This window comes from Catharus ustulatus, chromosome 4 (genome assembly GCF_009819885.2).
Source record: "Catharus ustulatus isolate bCatUst1 chromosome 4, bCatUst1.pri.v2, whole genome shotgun sequence".
In the NCBI taxonomy this organism is placed as follows: Eukaryota; Metazoa; Chordata; class Aves; order Passeriformes; family Turdidae; genus Catharus; species Catharus ustulatus.
The window spans coordinates 6,146,521-6,160,416 of record NC_046224.1 but is presented as its reverse complement, the minus strand read 5'-3'; the positions used below and the strand labels follow the sequence as shown (position 1 = coordinate 6,160,416).

The following is a 13,896-nucleotide window of genomic DNA, read 5'->3' as shown; positions in this document are numbered from 1 at the left end:
TACAATACACCACATTTTCTCCTTAATGGTTCAAACATAAGTGTCGGAAAACTATGGCTTTTTTTATCCCTGGTTTGAAGCATGTCTCTGGCTATGTCCCTGCGTTTCCACGCGTCTCAGTTTTCTGTTTATATCATGTGGATATGTAAATGCAGCTCATTTGCATTTCTGCTTTTATATAGGAAGTCACACAAAACACCTCTCTGGATCTCATTGTGGCACATCTGTATAATGAGAGAGGGAGAGTCCTGCATTAATACCAGCATGAAAAATACCACCAGGATTATTCAACAAAATCCCTCTGCCATCGCTGCTGTTGTTTGTGGAAGGTTTCCAAACCCCAGCGTGGATCATCCCCAGTCCCTGCTGAACACCCAGACAATGCTCAGTTCCATCTCTGGTGCAGCCATGACTCAAACCAAGCTGGGGAGGACACTCATGCCAAAATCACACCTCCCTTAGACACTTAGGAAACCATGGTAAGAGGAATCTGCATAAAGAGCCTTGTTAAAGGGCTCGGTGATTCCCTGCTCTGTACACAAACCAGTGTTCCCAGCTTCCAGCCTGTTCCTGTTCAGCAAAGCAGTGAAGGAAATGCTTTAATTTTATTCACTTGCTGAAGTCATCAGGACTGTGTGCTTAGTTGAGCAGGGGTCTTTATGAGCCAAATATTATTCTTAGTAATAAGGAGACCTGGCAATACACTAGATGGAGCTTTTGATAGTAAGTAACATTAATTCAATTAAATCCTCTTACAGCACACACTCTCCAGCTAATGCAGTTTACAGTGAAATTTTCTCTGGCACTCATTTAAATATAATTGCTGCACTTATCTTGTCATGAGGAAATTTCTGAAGGTTACTTGTACAGTGCATGTGTAAACCTACAAGCTACACTGACCTTTAGTTTTGAAATTTTTTTTTTAACTACTTAAACTGCAGCATCTAAATGATGATAATAATAGTCATATTAATAGTAATAATTCCCTACTTCCACACAGCACCTTTTAACTCAATATATGCCCAAGTGAGAACTAGCAAGTAACAGCAGAGAAAGGCATCACATTCTAACTGGGAAGGAAAGCTAAAACTGTTAGAAAAAAAAAGGTTGGGAGATGACACATTTGGAAACCTGAATTTTCAGAGTGTGTTTTGCACAGTTCTTCTGAAAAACATGAAGGTGTTCTGCATGGAGACAATTTCATATTTACCTTTCATACACAAGTTTGCATTATTAATAATTATGGGGCACTTGAGCACCATGCTTTGGCATCATCTTCTGTCTGAATCAGAAAAGAGATTCACATCCATTGATCCAACAGACTGGTTTTGGTGACAGCCCCAGCTCATTTCCTACAGGCAGCCCAGTGATATCCTGGAAAGCAGTCTCAATCACTGCAAAACTGGTAAAGGAGGTGTCAGCCAAAAAACACCAGCAAACAAATCAAAACCCACCCAAACACAAAGTAAAACTTTAGTGTGTGTGCACAACTACCCATAAATTGACAGTCTCAAGGGTTTAATGAAATATGGGAAGGACAAGTGTAGAGATAGGAAGAGCAAACTGCTGAACATGATGGCAAAGAGCATTTTGGAAAGCCCTACCTATCCACAGCGGACATTTCAGGCCCTTGTCTTGGGGAAACCTTCCGTGACAGTTCTATCATAAGCTCTACTTGTCTTCTCTTTCTCACAATGAGAAACCTTCTCACAATTCTCAAGTTAAAGATCTACCCAATTTTACCCTTTGAAATAGAGAAGAGATAGTAATTTTGGGTTACTCTGCACCAAGCAGAGAATACGTAACCAAGCAATGCACACTGAAGTGCTGACAGCCATGGAAGGTGAGAAACACCAAATACAAAGGGAAAAAAACAACTTTTGAGGCCACTCAAGTTTCTGTCTTGAGCTCAGCACTGCAAAAGGAAACCCTGCTGCCTAATTTTTACTTTTTTTTAATGCATGGGCAGGTGTTTGGAAGAGTGGGAAAGATTTGACATGAAATTTATTTGGCCACCAAGGCTCATCAAGACTTCTTTTTTTCTTTTTAGTATTAAATGAAAAGAGGGACCAAGGATCCTGCTTTCCCCGTTTCCATCCTCCTGCTCAGCCTCAGATGCCTGTCACATTAGGAAACATCAAGCGATTTTGTTCAGCTCTTATGGCACACAATAGCAGACGTTCAAGGGAGAACGTGGGACTGCAAAGCATTTTAAAACTCTTAAATAAAATGTGGGCTACAGGAGGCTCTCATTCAGAAGCAACATTTTCCCTTCCTCTGAGAGTTCCCCCATGCTCTGGTGAAGTGAATTAAAATTGACACTGAGAAAAATCTAATTGAGCCAGAGACAACACAACACTTTTCACTATAGAAACTCAAGTCCTGGTGGAATTACTTGGGTTAATATAGTCCATTTTAAATCTACAATGATTTTTATATCCCATGATCTGCAAATAATAAAGGAAGATTGTTGTTTAAGACTCATTGTATTAATTAGGGGAAGCATAGGAAGAGTGAGAGCTGGTGCCTTTGGGTCTGCTCCACACTTGTTTTCTAACTGCAGTTCTTATCAGATCCGATTAATATGTGAATAAACTAATGCAGATCTCACCTGGGCAGTGTTAACATAACAAAATTTTTGTGTCAACCAGCTCAGGGATTCACGCACTAAAAATGAAGGGAGCAGATTTGATTTAGGCAAAACGACGCCAGCACAGAGAGGACATTATTCTCTGCCTGCTCACAGAGACTCAAAAAATTTGGGAAAATTCCCCCCAGGCCTCTGTATCTCAATTCTTCCAGCTGGTAAAATTGGAGTGATGCTATTTGTCTCCCTTTGCAAAACACTTGGAGATGTCTGGCTGAAGCAGCAGCCCTGCTCCTCACGGTGCTACACTCATCCTTGCAGCAAAAAGTTTCCTGCAGTACATTATATTAATCTACTCCCTATTGTGGTACAGCTCCCTAAAATTGCAGTTGAAGGCATGACATCTTGAGCTACGAGGAGAGTTTAATTATTGTTTGAAACATAAATTTTCCCAATTCAGTTGGGTGAATAAGAGACACGGTTTATTAGAAAACATCTTCCACCTCTTTACAGCTCTTCTTAGTCCTCTAAAAGAATGCCTGAATTGGATGCAGTAGTTATTTTAAATTAAAACCACAAGGTAGTGGTTTTCTGAAGTTTTCTCTTCCACAAACAATAATGAATTTATGCACCACAGAGTTTAATCTGCAGAGTGAAAGTCTAACGTCCCACTTAAAACTGCATACTCATGGGCATAGATTAGACAGTAATTAGGTTCAGTGAGAAACTGAAAAGATCCACTGGAAACATTGAAATTTAATTTATTCACTGGCTTGTCTCAGAGTGTTTTTATAAGCAATTAGAAAGACACAGATTCCTGAAAATGCATTCTTTCCCAAGACAGATGGACCAGGAGATTTATATGGCATACACAGCCTTCCACCCACAGCTCACTGGCTTGAGTTAAGCTCAAACCAGGCTTAGAAGCCACTACCAGACTTTATCCTCAGGGAGTTATTTGCTATTCTTTTGAAATATGCTGATGGTTACAGTGCACTGTGAAACTGATGTATTAAAAAAAGAGTAATACTACAGCTGGCACAGCACATCTTTTTATAGCATCTGTATCACTGAAGTCGGACACTGAGGGTGTTGTAAGTCCTGCCAGACCCAAAACAACCCCAAATCTGCCCTCTTGCTACCCTACTCCCACAAAAAAAAAAAAAAAAACCATACAGGGTGACAAGGTCTGTTGCAGGGAAGATGGAAGTAATGAAACAGTAATTAATTTACACTGCTATACATGCTATACATATCTGCTTTTAATGCATTTCAAAATTATAAAGAATAGCAGACATCCTTTCAAGGCCCTCCTGGGGATTAAATTTCATGTTAAGAACTAGCAAGATTGATGACATATTTATGCTAAAATGTTTTATGTGGTCTTTAGCTTTTTATTGTGACCCTTCATTGTAATATTTATGTCTTTCACATCATCTCAGCAGTGACAGAGAAATTCTTACTGCCTTGGAGTGTCTCCTTCTATTGTTTAACAAAGAATCTTCCTGTATTGTGGGTTTTAATTTTAAGCTATTTGTACATATATGTGCACAGGCACTTTTTTAGCGGGGTGAAACGAACAGAAGATAAAAGCAATAAAACGCTGTTTTTGCAGTGGAAATGAGAGATTTGGAAGCTGCAGTACACCCAAAATCCATGCTCATAAGGCTGCCTCCCAATTACACTTCATTTTTGACACTGCTCAGTTGTCAAATGTTTTCTTCCTTTGAGCTCTTTGCCAAAGTGTGTGAGGATTTCAGGCCAGCCCCCACATCCTTTGCAAAATCTCCTCATGTGTTAGGAGCAAATGATCTCGATATTAGAACTGAATAGAAAAAGAAACACTACATAACATGAGAAGGGTTGTGTAGTTTGTTTTGAAGCCATTGTCCTTTAACAAAAACTCACGTAATTTTTTATGTAAGAGCAGATAAATAGTGCATGTTTATTCACATAATAGAAAATTGGAAGAGGAAAGAATTGCAGTGCCACAATATCATAAAATGGTCGAATCTCATTGATGTGAGCTTTAATATGCCACTAAAGCAACTGGATACCATAAATATCAAACTGACAGTATCTGGCACTTTTATAGATGTATATATTTTAAATGTAGGCAGCAATCTTGAAAATACTTAAAGCATGCCTGTGTTTTATGTCTGAGTATTATATCTATTGATTAATTCCTGCGTCCAAGTGTGTGCATGACTCGACTTAGATTTTTCCATGCATTGCAATTTTCTGCCTTTGAGATTATATATTTGAGAAAGTGAGGTTTGGCATGTTATTCACATTCAACAAAGCAATTTGATTAGTTGCTTTTTTTCCAATTTTACTGAAAGTTCAGGCTGTTCTAACTGCCTGCTTACATTTTTTTTTTTCCCAACGAAGTGATGTCATTACAAACAACAGATTATCCGTTAATATTTTATGAACATTTGAGACTCTTTTTTAAGTTGTTCTAAAATATTCTATAAGTAAATGCTGGATGATGTGCTGAAGTTGTCAACATTATAGCATGCCTGAATTAAGTTCAAAACTCCCTTTTCAAACACCCCTTTACTGAACTTGTCTTTTCCCCAAGTGTTTATCAGATATGAACATTTGAAAGAACCACAATTGGAATATGAAGTCTTGTTCTTCTCATGGCTGGTCTGTACATAGGTTTTCTGTCAATTTAACTAAAAAGATTCATGTAGTTAAAGTTTTTGCATTTTTTTAATCATAGATGTAATTAATAATGTGCTTATACAGTCTTAGTTCAATTTTTAAAATTCATATGCAGTTGTAAATCATATTTAAGCTGCTATGAAACTGCAGCCAATGAGCCCCAAAGTGATCTACTTTAATCCCTAGAGATGTGTTATTTTTATTAACTTCTTACAGCAATACCTAGAGTCCTCATTTCTGGACCAGGCTCCCACTGTGATAAATACCATAAAAATGGGGAGGGAAAAGACGCCTTAAAAAAAAAAAAAAACAAACCAACAAAAAAACCCAGCTTCATTCTGTGCCAGTCATTCATGCAACGTGTACAGGAACTTAAGAAACAAGGCTAAAGACAGATTTCTGTGCTGCCTCTGTATATAAATACCACCAGTAAAAAATCCTCTACCCAAGTCCCCCCCCAATCCTCTTGCCTTCCCATTCTGCAGCCACAGCCCCCTGCTCCTGTTACAGGGTCTCAACAAATATCTTCCACTACTTCTGCTCTGTCTGTCTGGGCTGGGTTTACTGTGACAATTTTTGCTGTCAAAGGGGCTGACTTTCCTGCCATTGTCAATGAAGGGAGCATACAGTGAGACTGATTTATGTGGGCAACAGGTTTGCAGTCAAGTACACGATGGGATGTTATCCTGATCTGCTCCCTCTCTTCAAAGCAATGCAAAAATATCAGGGGACATCAATCTCAGCCCCTCTTTGTGCTGGACATAGCAAAGCCACCGACAGCTTGGCACCTTGTGCTGTTTATGGGGTGAAACTGCACTTGGACACGGGGAGCAGTTGTGTCACGTCCTGTTCCAGATGAATTATTTCAAAACACTACATGGAAGCAAGCAAAAATAAAGTTTCTTTTGGAACTCCTCTCACTGCTGCTTCTTCTGGGAGCCATTCTCTGCTCTGCAAGTGATGGAAGAAAGTTTTACTTGAGAAGTCTAATTTTTTTCCGTTGGCCTGCTGTTCTTCAGTCTTAAGTCTAGGCTGTGCAGTCCCTGGGTTTAACATTAATTGAAAGAGTTTATCTATTCCTGCCTTTGGTATGCACTTCAACATACTGCAGAAACTTCGATTGCATCCCCTTACAACTTTTTCTTTCCAAACCAAGGTACAGTCCTGTATTCTTCCTCAGATTTTCCCCTTTTAGCTTTCTCCTAAGTCAATGTTTGAAGCCCTTTACAAGTTAACCTTCGTAGACCTTTCATCATGGCTCAACCCTTCCTGACTTCATACAAAATCATGCTGCTCTTCTCTGGACCTCTGCCCTTTTCTATAGAATGTTACTAAATATTGGTAACTGTAGTTTAAGCATGATTTTAAAAAAATCCTTCTTTAAGTGGTGCAGTATTTCCTTGAAGGCTCTATTCAATGCTTCCATTTATACAGCTTTGCATTTTCTGTGCCTTTTTGACCACACAGATACAAAACATCATCTCAGTCCTTTTATGATATGTGCACTCTTTGAATCCTCTCCTGCTTTCAAATCTTTGAAAAATACACTCATTCAACACATGTGTTCACTCAAAATAAAATTTACTCTTCTCGCTCACGGTTCATTTTACCCAGCAGAATCTCTTTTGTTTGAATGTTTTCTCCGGGTTATCAGGTGGCTTCTCCCCAATCTAGTCCCTTCTGCATGATCCAAAAAGTTGGATAACAAGTTAGTGGTTCGTTCTGTCAAAGCCATTTACATAGAGAGTGAAAAAATATTGATCTCCAATAACAGCCCCTGTTGCTCTCCAATCATCCTCCCCTCTCTTCCCCCTGCCCGTAACCTTTCCCCATTCTAATCTGCCCTCCATCATCTGCCCAGATCCTTTCCCCATTTGGAAATGGGCCCTTCTCTGCTTCACCAGCAACTGCATGGATTTGTCTCCTGTGTGACACTGTGTGAAATGCCCCTGGGAAATCAGCTTGACTATATAGATGATTTCACACCTGTCCACTTTCACAGAAACTTCTTGACAAACTCCATCAGATTTGTCGAGTAAGAATTACCTTTTCTAAAAATCAGCTCACATCTGGAATATATTCTATAATGCTATTTACAACCTATTTAAAATTATAGATTTAAGATTTTTTAAGGTTTAAATTTAAATGCCCTACAGTCAGAAACTTCAAGTTAAAAATTCCACTTTATCATTCACTCTTCTTCCCCACTGTACTTGTATTTAATGACATCTGGTTTTTACCAGTCTTTGTTGTGAGAAACTTCTTATAGTGGACAATGCACTTGCTAAAAAATAACACACAAGGCACTTTTTAACACAGTGCAGGAGAAGATTTAAAGTCAGCATAGTAGCAAAATATCTATCGGCCACCATCACCAAAATTTAGTCTAACACACATGCACGATGGCTGTGGGCACAACTCCCGCCTTTTCATTGCAAATGTGCTCATGGTGCAACTCATCTGATCTCAAAAGCTACACACTGTTCACATGGGCCTGTGAGAGCATTCAAAACACAGAATAAGGCACAAAGTGTAGAGAAACCCTGGCTCCTGGAGTGCTGGCTGAAGGGAGCTTTTAAAGAGCATCTAAAGCAGTTCTGCCAAACGCAGAGTATTGAAACTGCCTGAAGGAGCAGAGGGTGCAGCTGGCTGTGTGGTGCCACAAGGAGCAGGGAGCAGCTGGTCTTTGCTGCAGGTTAGGACACTCAGGATGGGCACTGTGACAAAAGGACTGTCATTGTCAGCTGTGACTCAGGATGGGCACTGAGTGCCACAGCTCTGCTGCTGTGCAGCACTGACCGAGTTCCCTTTTCTCCTACTGTACCAGGCACAGTGAGAGGGACCTGCTGGAGGAGAGGAATCATCCTCCCTGCCTGCACTTGCTTATTTTGGAAGGGCTAAACTGAGGCTGAAAAGGTGCTCAAGCAAGCCAGGTAACTTCTGCCTCCCAGCTGTATCTCTCTCTATATGTAACTATATTTACCTATATGCCTCCTTGCCCACCTGGTCTCTCCTGAATGCAGCAGATGAATGCCTCATTATCAGATTCCTCTGCTTGCTTCCCAGTAGACTTAAATTACCATGTTAAATAGGATAATAATAAACACTGGCCTTTAACTGCAGCACATCCTTGTTCACCCAGCAGCCTCCCTCTAATCTGATAAAGGGTCTGTAAAAGGCTGCAAGCAAACAGTCAGTTGTTACACAGGTGCCTCTCCCTGCTTTCTGCAGTGCGATTCCTATGGCAGCACAAAGAGATTCAGGCTCAAAAAGCTGGTTTAGGGGACCTTGATCCCTACACAAATTGTCAGGTATTGAAACAGAGACAAGATGCCAAAAGGACGTAGTGGATCTGGCCCAAGACTCTTCTGCTGCATTTCAAAAGGCACAAGCAGCTCTGTGCCATCTGCTTGCTTCAGCACTTGGACTTCAAAACCAAAGTAGCCAAGGAAATCTTTCCGGCTTAGGAAAACAGTGGGGAGGAAGAGAGATCTTGGTGGCAGTGTATGCTGCCTTCACACAGAGCTGGCTGCATTTGAGCTATTAGAGAAGCTCTTTTTAACAACCACTCTGGAAAAATTCATCTACCCACCCAGAATAAATTATATAAAGGTAGCAAGTTGGATTGGGAATAGAGAGGGCTGATCTGCCCAGACTTTGCCCCCAGAAGCCAAAAGTGCCATTTATTTAAGTGGTACAGAAATTTCCAGCCCTGTTTTTTTCTATTTTTTTTTTAATTTTATTTTTTTAAAATTTAGTTTACTTAATCCTCCAAATCCCCTGGATTCCTCTTGTTGCAGAAAGAGGAAAACACCTTACAAAAAACCAGGAGATAAAAACAAAGTCAAATTACTTTGCTGAGCTCTTTCACACATCCAAAAGAAGCAGAGAAATGCAACTCTGGAAAGGATGAGGAATTTCCTAGAATGCAGCCATTCCTGAAGCTCCCAATTAATAAGCCAAGCTTCAACGTTTGCAGTAGTATCAATGTATCTGTGGAATTAAGATGGCTTTCCTCTGGTTTTCCAGAGTGAGGTAAACTTGGCTTTCTACCTGTCTTCCTCCAGCCTCAGCTTTGCAGAGCTGGCAAGCAAGACAAAAGAGGAGGAAAGACATGAACTAGGCCGTCTGTCGTTGGAGGGTATGAAAGAATAGAATATACAGTCTGAATAACAGCAGGAGAGAGAGAAGCAGCCTATGGTTATTTTCGACAGAACTGGGAGAGACTCAGATTGCAGCTTCATAAACAGTTCAGCAGAGAAAAACTCGGTCCAAATTAGAGGAGCCCCTTTGGCCAAGCTCACAGAAATACACAGCCCTTGCCTGAGAAGAGAGAAATCTTTCAAAATCCAAAATGCTTTTCTTTAAAGAGCAAAACCTAACTGCTTCCCCCCACCCTTAGTGTAGTAACACCAACTTGCATTCCTGTCATTGCAACTTGTGGCTTGCAGCATATTCAGAAAACAATTTCTGTGTGACACCAGGCTGTGAATGTTCTGCCTGACACACAGTCCCAACCACGCAATGGAACGAAAAATTGACTTTTTTTCACCTCACCCGACCATGAGGTCCCCTTGACAGACCATTCTACAAAACAGGAGGTGATACAAAGGGTCAGCAGGCAGAAAATCCCTGGCACAACATAAATCCACCCAGCTCAAATTAAATAAAAATTGTTGTTTTGTGTATTTACACAGAAGAGGAGCATGGGATTTCACTCCACCTCAGACATGTGATTTTTGGTGTTTTCCTGTACAGAGCCAGGATTTGGACTTTATGATCCTTATGGGTCCCTTCCAGCTCAGGATATTCTATAATTCTACAACCTCCAAACAAAAAAATGAAAACTCAGTTTCTTTTTTAAATGCCAGTTAGCTAGTATAGGTGAAGTATTTCTCATGCATTGTGATAAAAAGAAGACTGTAGGATGTTTCTCAGGGTAATTTATCAGTTTGTTTGTTTCTAGCATTCTTAACAAGCTCTCACACAGAATCCTTTGTGCTACTGGATTAAGAAAATAAAGATCATTCCTAGACAAGAGATAGCTACAGGAAACTCAAGAGGTTTCTAGCAACCTTGCTGGCAGATTCAGCCAGGAGGAAGGATGAGGCCAGCATGGAGATACACTCCTCCAAAGCTTCCCAGGGAAAAGCTGACCACCAGAGGAGCTTGCTGCTGGTGCCAGAGAAAAGTAAGTCTGAAGGTTATTCTGTCTGTCTTCAGGATTAATTTCATTTACTCATTAATTAACACATAATGCCTGAAGTGACAAGCATAATCTCTGCATGGCTGAAAATAGTCCAAGCAAAAAGCATCCCCAAAACCCAGACACCTTGCAAAAAGAACACTGCATACTACAAACACTAATAATTAGCCAACAATGATTTGCATGATCTATGATTCAACCTTTTGCCTTCCAGCTGCCTGACGGACAGGTACAGTGATTCCCAGAAATCAGTATCAATGGTTTTCTTCTGTCTAACCACAATATCATTCTCACTTCATTTACTGCTTAGTGGGAAGGCATTGCTGTGACCCAGGAATCAGCTCCTTCCAAATGGACAAGTCTCAAAGTTCAGCGTTTTAGTGGTTTAAACTAAGGAGGAGTTTGCTCATCCATAGCAGCCTGGACTGTAGAAAATCCAGTTGTTTGACCTCTTAATGCTCTCCTATCCAGCATTACAAGAAAAAGACATTTGGTGAGGGCTCTGTGCCAACACAGTACGGGGGTACATGCAACAACACATCAATCCTGGAAAGGGGGAGGCAGGGTGGGCTGGAAGCAGGACTACACTGAAACACTGCAACCAGAAACACCTTCTGCTTCTGAATCACAGAATCATGGAATCATTTGGGTTAGAATGGACCTTAAAGAGCACCTAGTTCCAGCTCTCTTGCCATGGACAGGAACACTTTCCACCAGAGCAGATTGTTCACACAACACAGCCTTGAACACTTCCAGGGATGGGGAAGGGGAAAGAGTGATCCAGTACAGATTAGCAGGGAGGTGCAGTGAGCTGGACCCCCTCCCTGACACTGCTGTGAGACCAATGCACCAAGTCTTTTAACCACAAGTGAGAGATGCAAGCAACCCAAAATAAACCACAGTCACTCAAAGCACCCCACTGCTTAAACTGGGCAGCAAAAAGAAGGCACTGAGAGGATCCTCTGCCCAGTACCAGGGCAAGGCAGATACTCTGAGCCTTGGCAGTGCTTTGCCCAAAAGCCCAGGAGCAGTGAGGCTGTGCTGTGTGCCTCCCACCACAGCAGCCACCTCTCATCTCCAGCAAAGGCTGTTTTGCTCTGTTAACTTTGCTGCAAGCCCACAAAATCATTCTGTGATATTCTCCATAGCATGTGTGTTCTGAAGGTTTTTAGAGTCAGTGGCAGGAGTGCAGGAAGAAGGAAAAGCTGTCTAGCAACCTTACAGCCAGGGGCACACATGCACGTCCAGTTCTGCCTCTGAGCTACCCTAATTATTTTTAATGGTAACAATTCTTTCATGTAGCAAACCTGAATGAAAAGATACAGGTAGGTAGGGAGGAAAATACATTCTGTGAAACTTTTAGTTTACATGTAAGCATGTGTCACACTTAAACAGCTATAATACACAAAACTCTCATATGGCCAAATAAGCACTAAGCCTAAATATGCATAAGCACATGCCTAAATATGTAGTGAAAGGAAGGAATATAGTCAGGGACAAATACTTTACACATGTATAGAAAAAAATGCAGGAAGGAAAACTAACCCTTTCATTAAGAACAATACCAGTGCCAAAAAACAATCCTTTAGGATGACTGCAGAAAATAAATCAGATTTTGGAAAAAGGGCAGGATGACTATTTGTAATTTTTATTGCTGCTGGAGCAATGATGTGGCAAGAACCCACCACTGTCATTTTTCCCTTCTGTATCCTTAAAATAATTCCCACCTGGGGTGCAAAGAGAGGAAACGAAAGGAAATAGAAAATTATATTTTTCATGAGCTAATCCTGGGAAGCAACCGCTCAGGTTTCCACATTTTTGGCAATGATGATTTAAACAAGGAGAGCGATTATTCCTATTTTTTTGCAGTTGGAATTAATGCTTCCAGATAACAGACAATTAAACTTCAGTTTAAGAAGAGGAGGAAGGCAATATCTGATAGGATTCAGAAGTCCTCTCCTCTTAGGACTGCTGCATAGCTCAACACAGCATACCACAGAACAGAGATCAAACCTCTTTGGAAATCTGAGGGCAAGCAAGATCATCGGGAAAACAAGCAAACTGAAAGCAAAGAGAGCAGAACTACTGTACCTTTACTTTGGGGAGGGTTCTGACTTCTGTCTCGGAGAACATTAATCTGGTAGACAGCTCCATAAGGCTCAAAAAGTTCTTTTAATTCTTTTTCTGACCACGAACGGGGAATCTGTCCAACAAACATCTTAATGGCATCTGGGTCTGGTTGGTCTGAATGATCCAAAGCTCCATTCATCTTGTTAGCTGTGCCGTTACTAGAAAGTGGAAAAGGAGATTAAAAAGAGAAGGCAAGTTAGGAGACTACGCAGTTTTCATGTGCACTAGATGCAGAAGATGATGTCAATTGGCACAAAGCAGAAAAAAAAAAAAATCAGTATTTAATTAATAGCATAAGTATTACGAACAAAAAACAATGCTATTACATTTTTCATTGAGTCTGGTTTTCTCTGCAGGCTGCTGCTTAATGTCATTATATAAGATGAGAGTGGCACAGCACAACCTGGGACTTCTGCATTTTAAAGCAGAGGATAGTGGCAAATAAGTGCAGGTTTCTCTCCATGGCTGTTGTAAACAGAACTGCAGTGAATTCTCACTGAACTGGCTACCGGCAGAAACAAGGCAGTGCGTGTGTCTCTGTGTGTGTGTGTGTTTTGTAATAAAGTCACATGAAAGGAGTATGAAACACTTGGCAATCTGTCAGATGACTAATGCAAGATGCCAGCGATGAATCTGCAGATTGTGTGAAGCATCCATGTGTGCATCAAATTAGTATGATATTGCCTAGAATGGAAAACACTCCAGCTATGTGGCTGGTTGCTGCCGATTAGTTGCCTACGCTCTTTAAAAAGGAAAAGCAGTCTGGAGAGACTCAGTTTAAAGCACATTGTTTATTGCTGCCATAAGAAAGAAAAAATCACAATTCAAAAAGCAACAGTGCTTACTTCGTTGTGGAAATTAAAATGCTGCTTCAAAAAGTTTTTTCCCCCGCAAAAGGAGATCAAATTTTCAACACTTTCAGCCCCTGCAAATTCTTAGCCTGTCTGATCTCCAGATGTACATCCTACATCCAAGTTCAAAAGAACCACACTTTTGCAGTGAAAAAGAACTTTGGAACAAAAAATAATGTGATCTGGGAGACAAATGATAGATCCCAGTTTAGTAGGATTTATACTCTTACTCAGAAAATAAATAATTTTAAATACTGAACAAAAGTAAAAATACATCACTCCATCCCCAATCCCCCTCTTGCATTATTGATAATTAAGGACTGTAGTTTCAACTAATTACTTGGCTAGAAAATCCAGAAGTGCTGATGATTTTTGGATGTTTCAGTTTCAAGACAGAACACTAATGATGCATGAATTTTCAAGCATCCCCCCCCATCTTTCCACCAGGGAGA

General features: G+C 40.6%; 1 protein-coding gene across 12 annotated transcripts in view; it reads right to left on the bottom strand.

The window, feature by feature from the left end:
* The window catches only part of CELF2 (CUGBP Elav-like family member 2), a 371,106-nt gene that overhangs the window by 115,289 nt on the left and 241,921 nt on the right, over positions 1-13,896 (bottom strand). For 11 of the 12 annotated variants that reach the window (XM_033057254.2, XM_033057251.2, XM_033057250.2 and 8 more), the window contains one exon: positions 12,555-12,751. In XM_033057254.2, the coding sequence (XP_032913145.1) occupies positions 12,555-12,751 (197 nt within the window). Of the gene's footprint in view, positions 1-12,554; positions 12,752-12,919; positions 13,064-13,896 lie in introns of those variants that run through there. The other variant, XM_033057261.2, reaches the window with a different exon arrangement.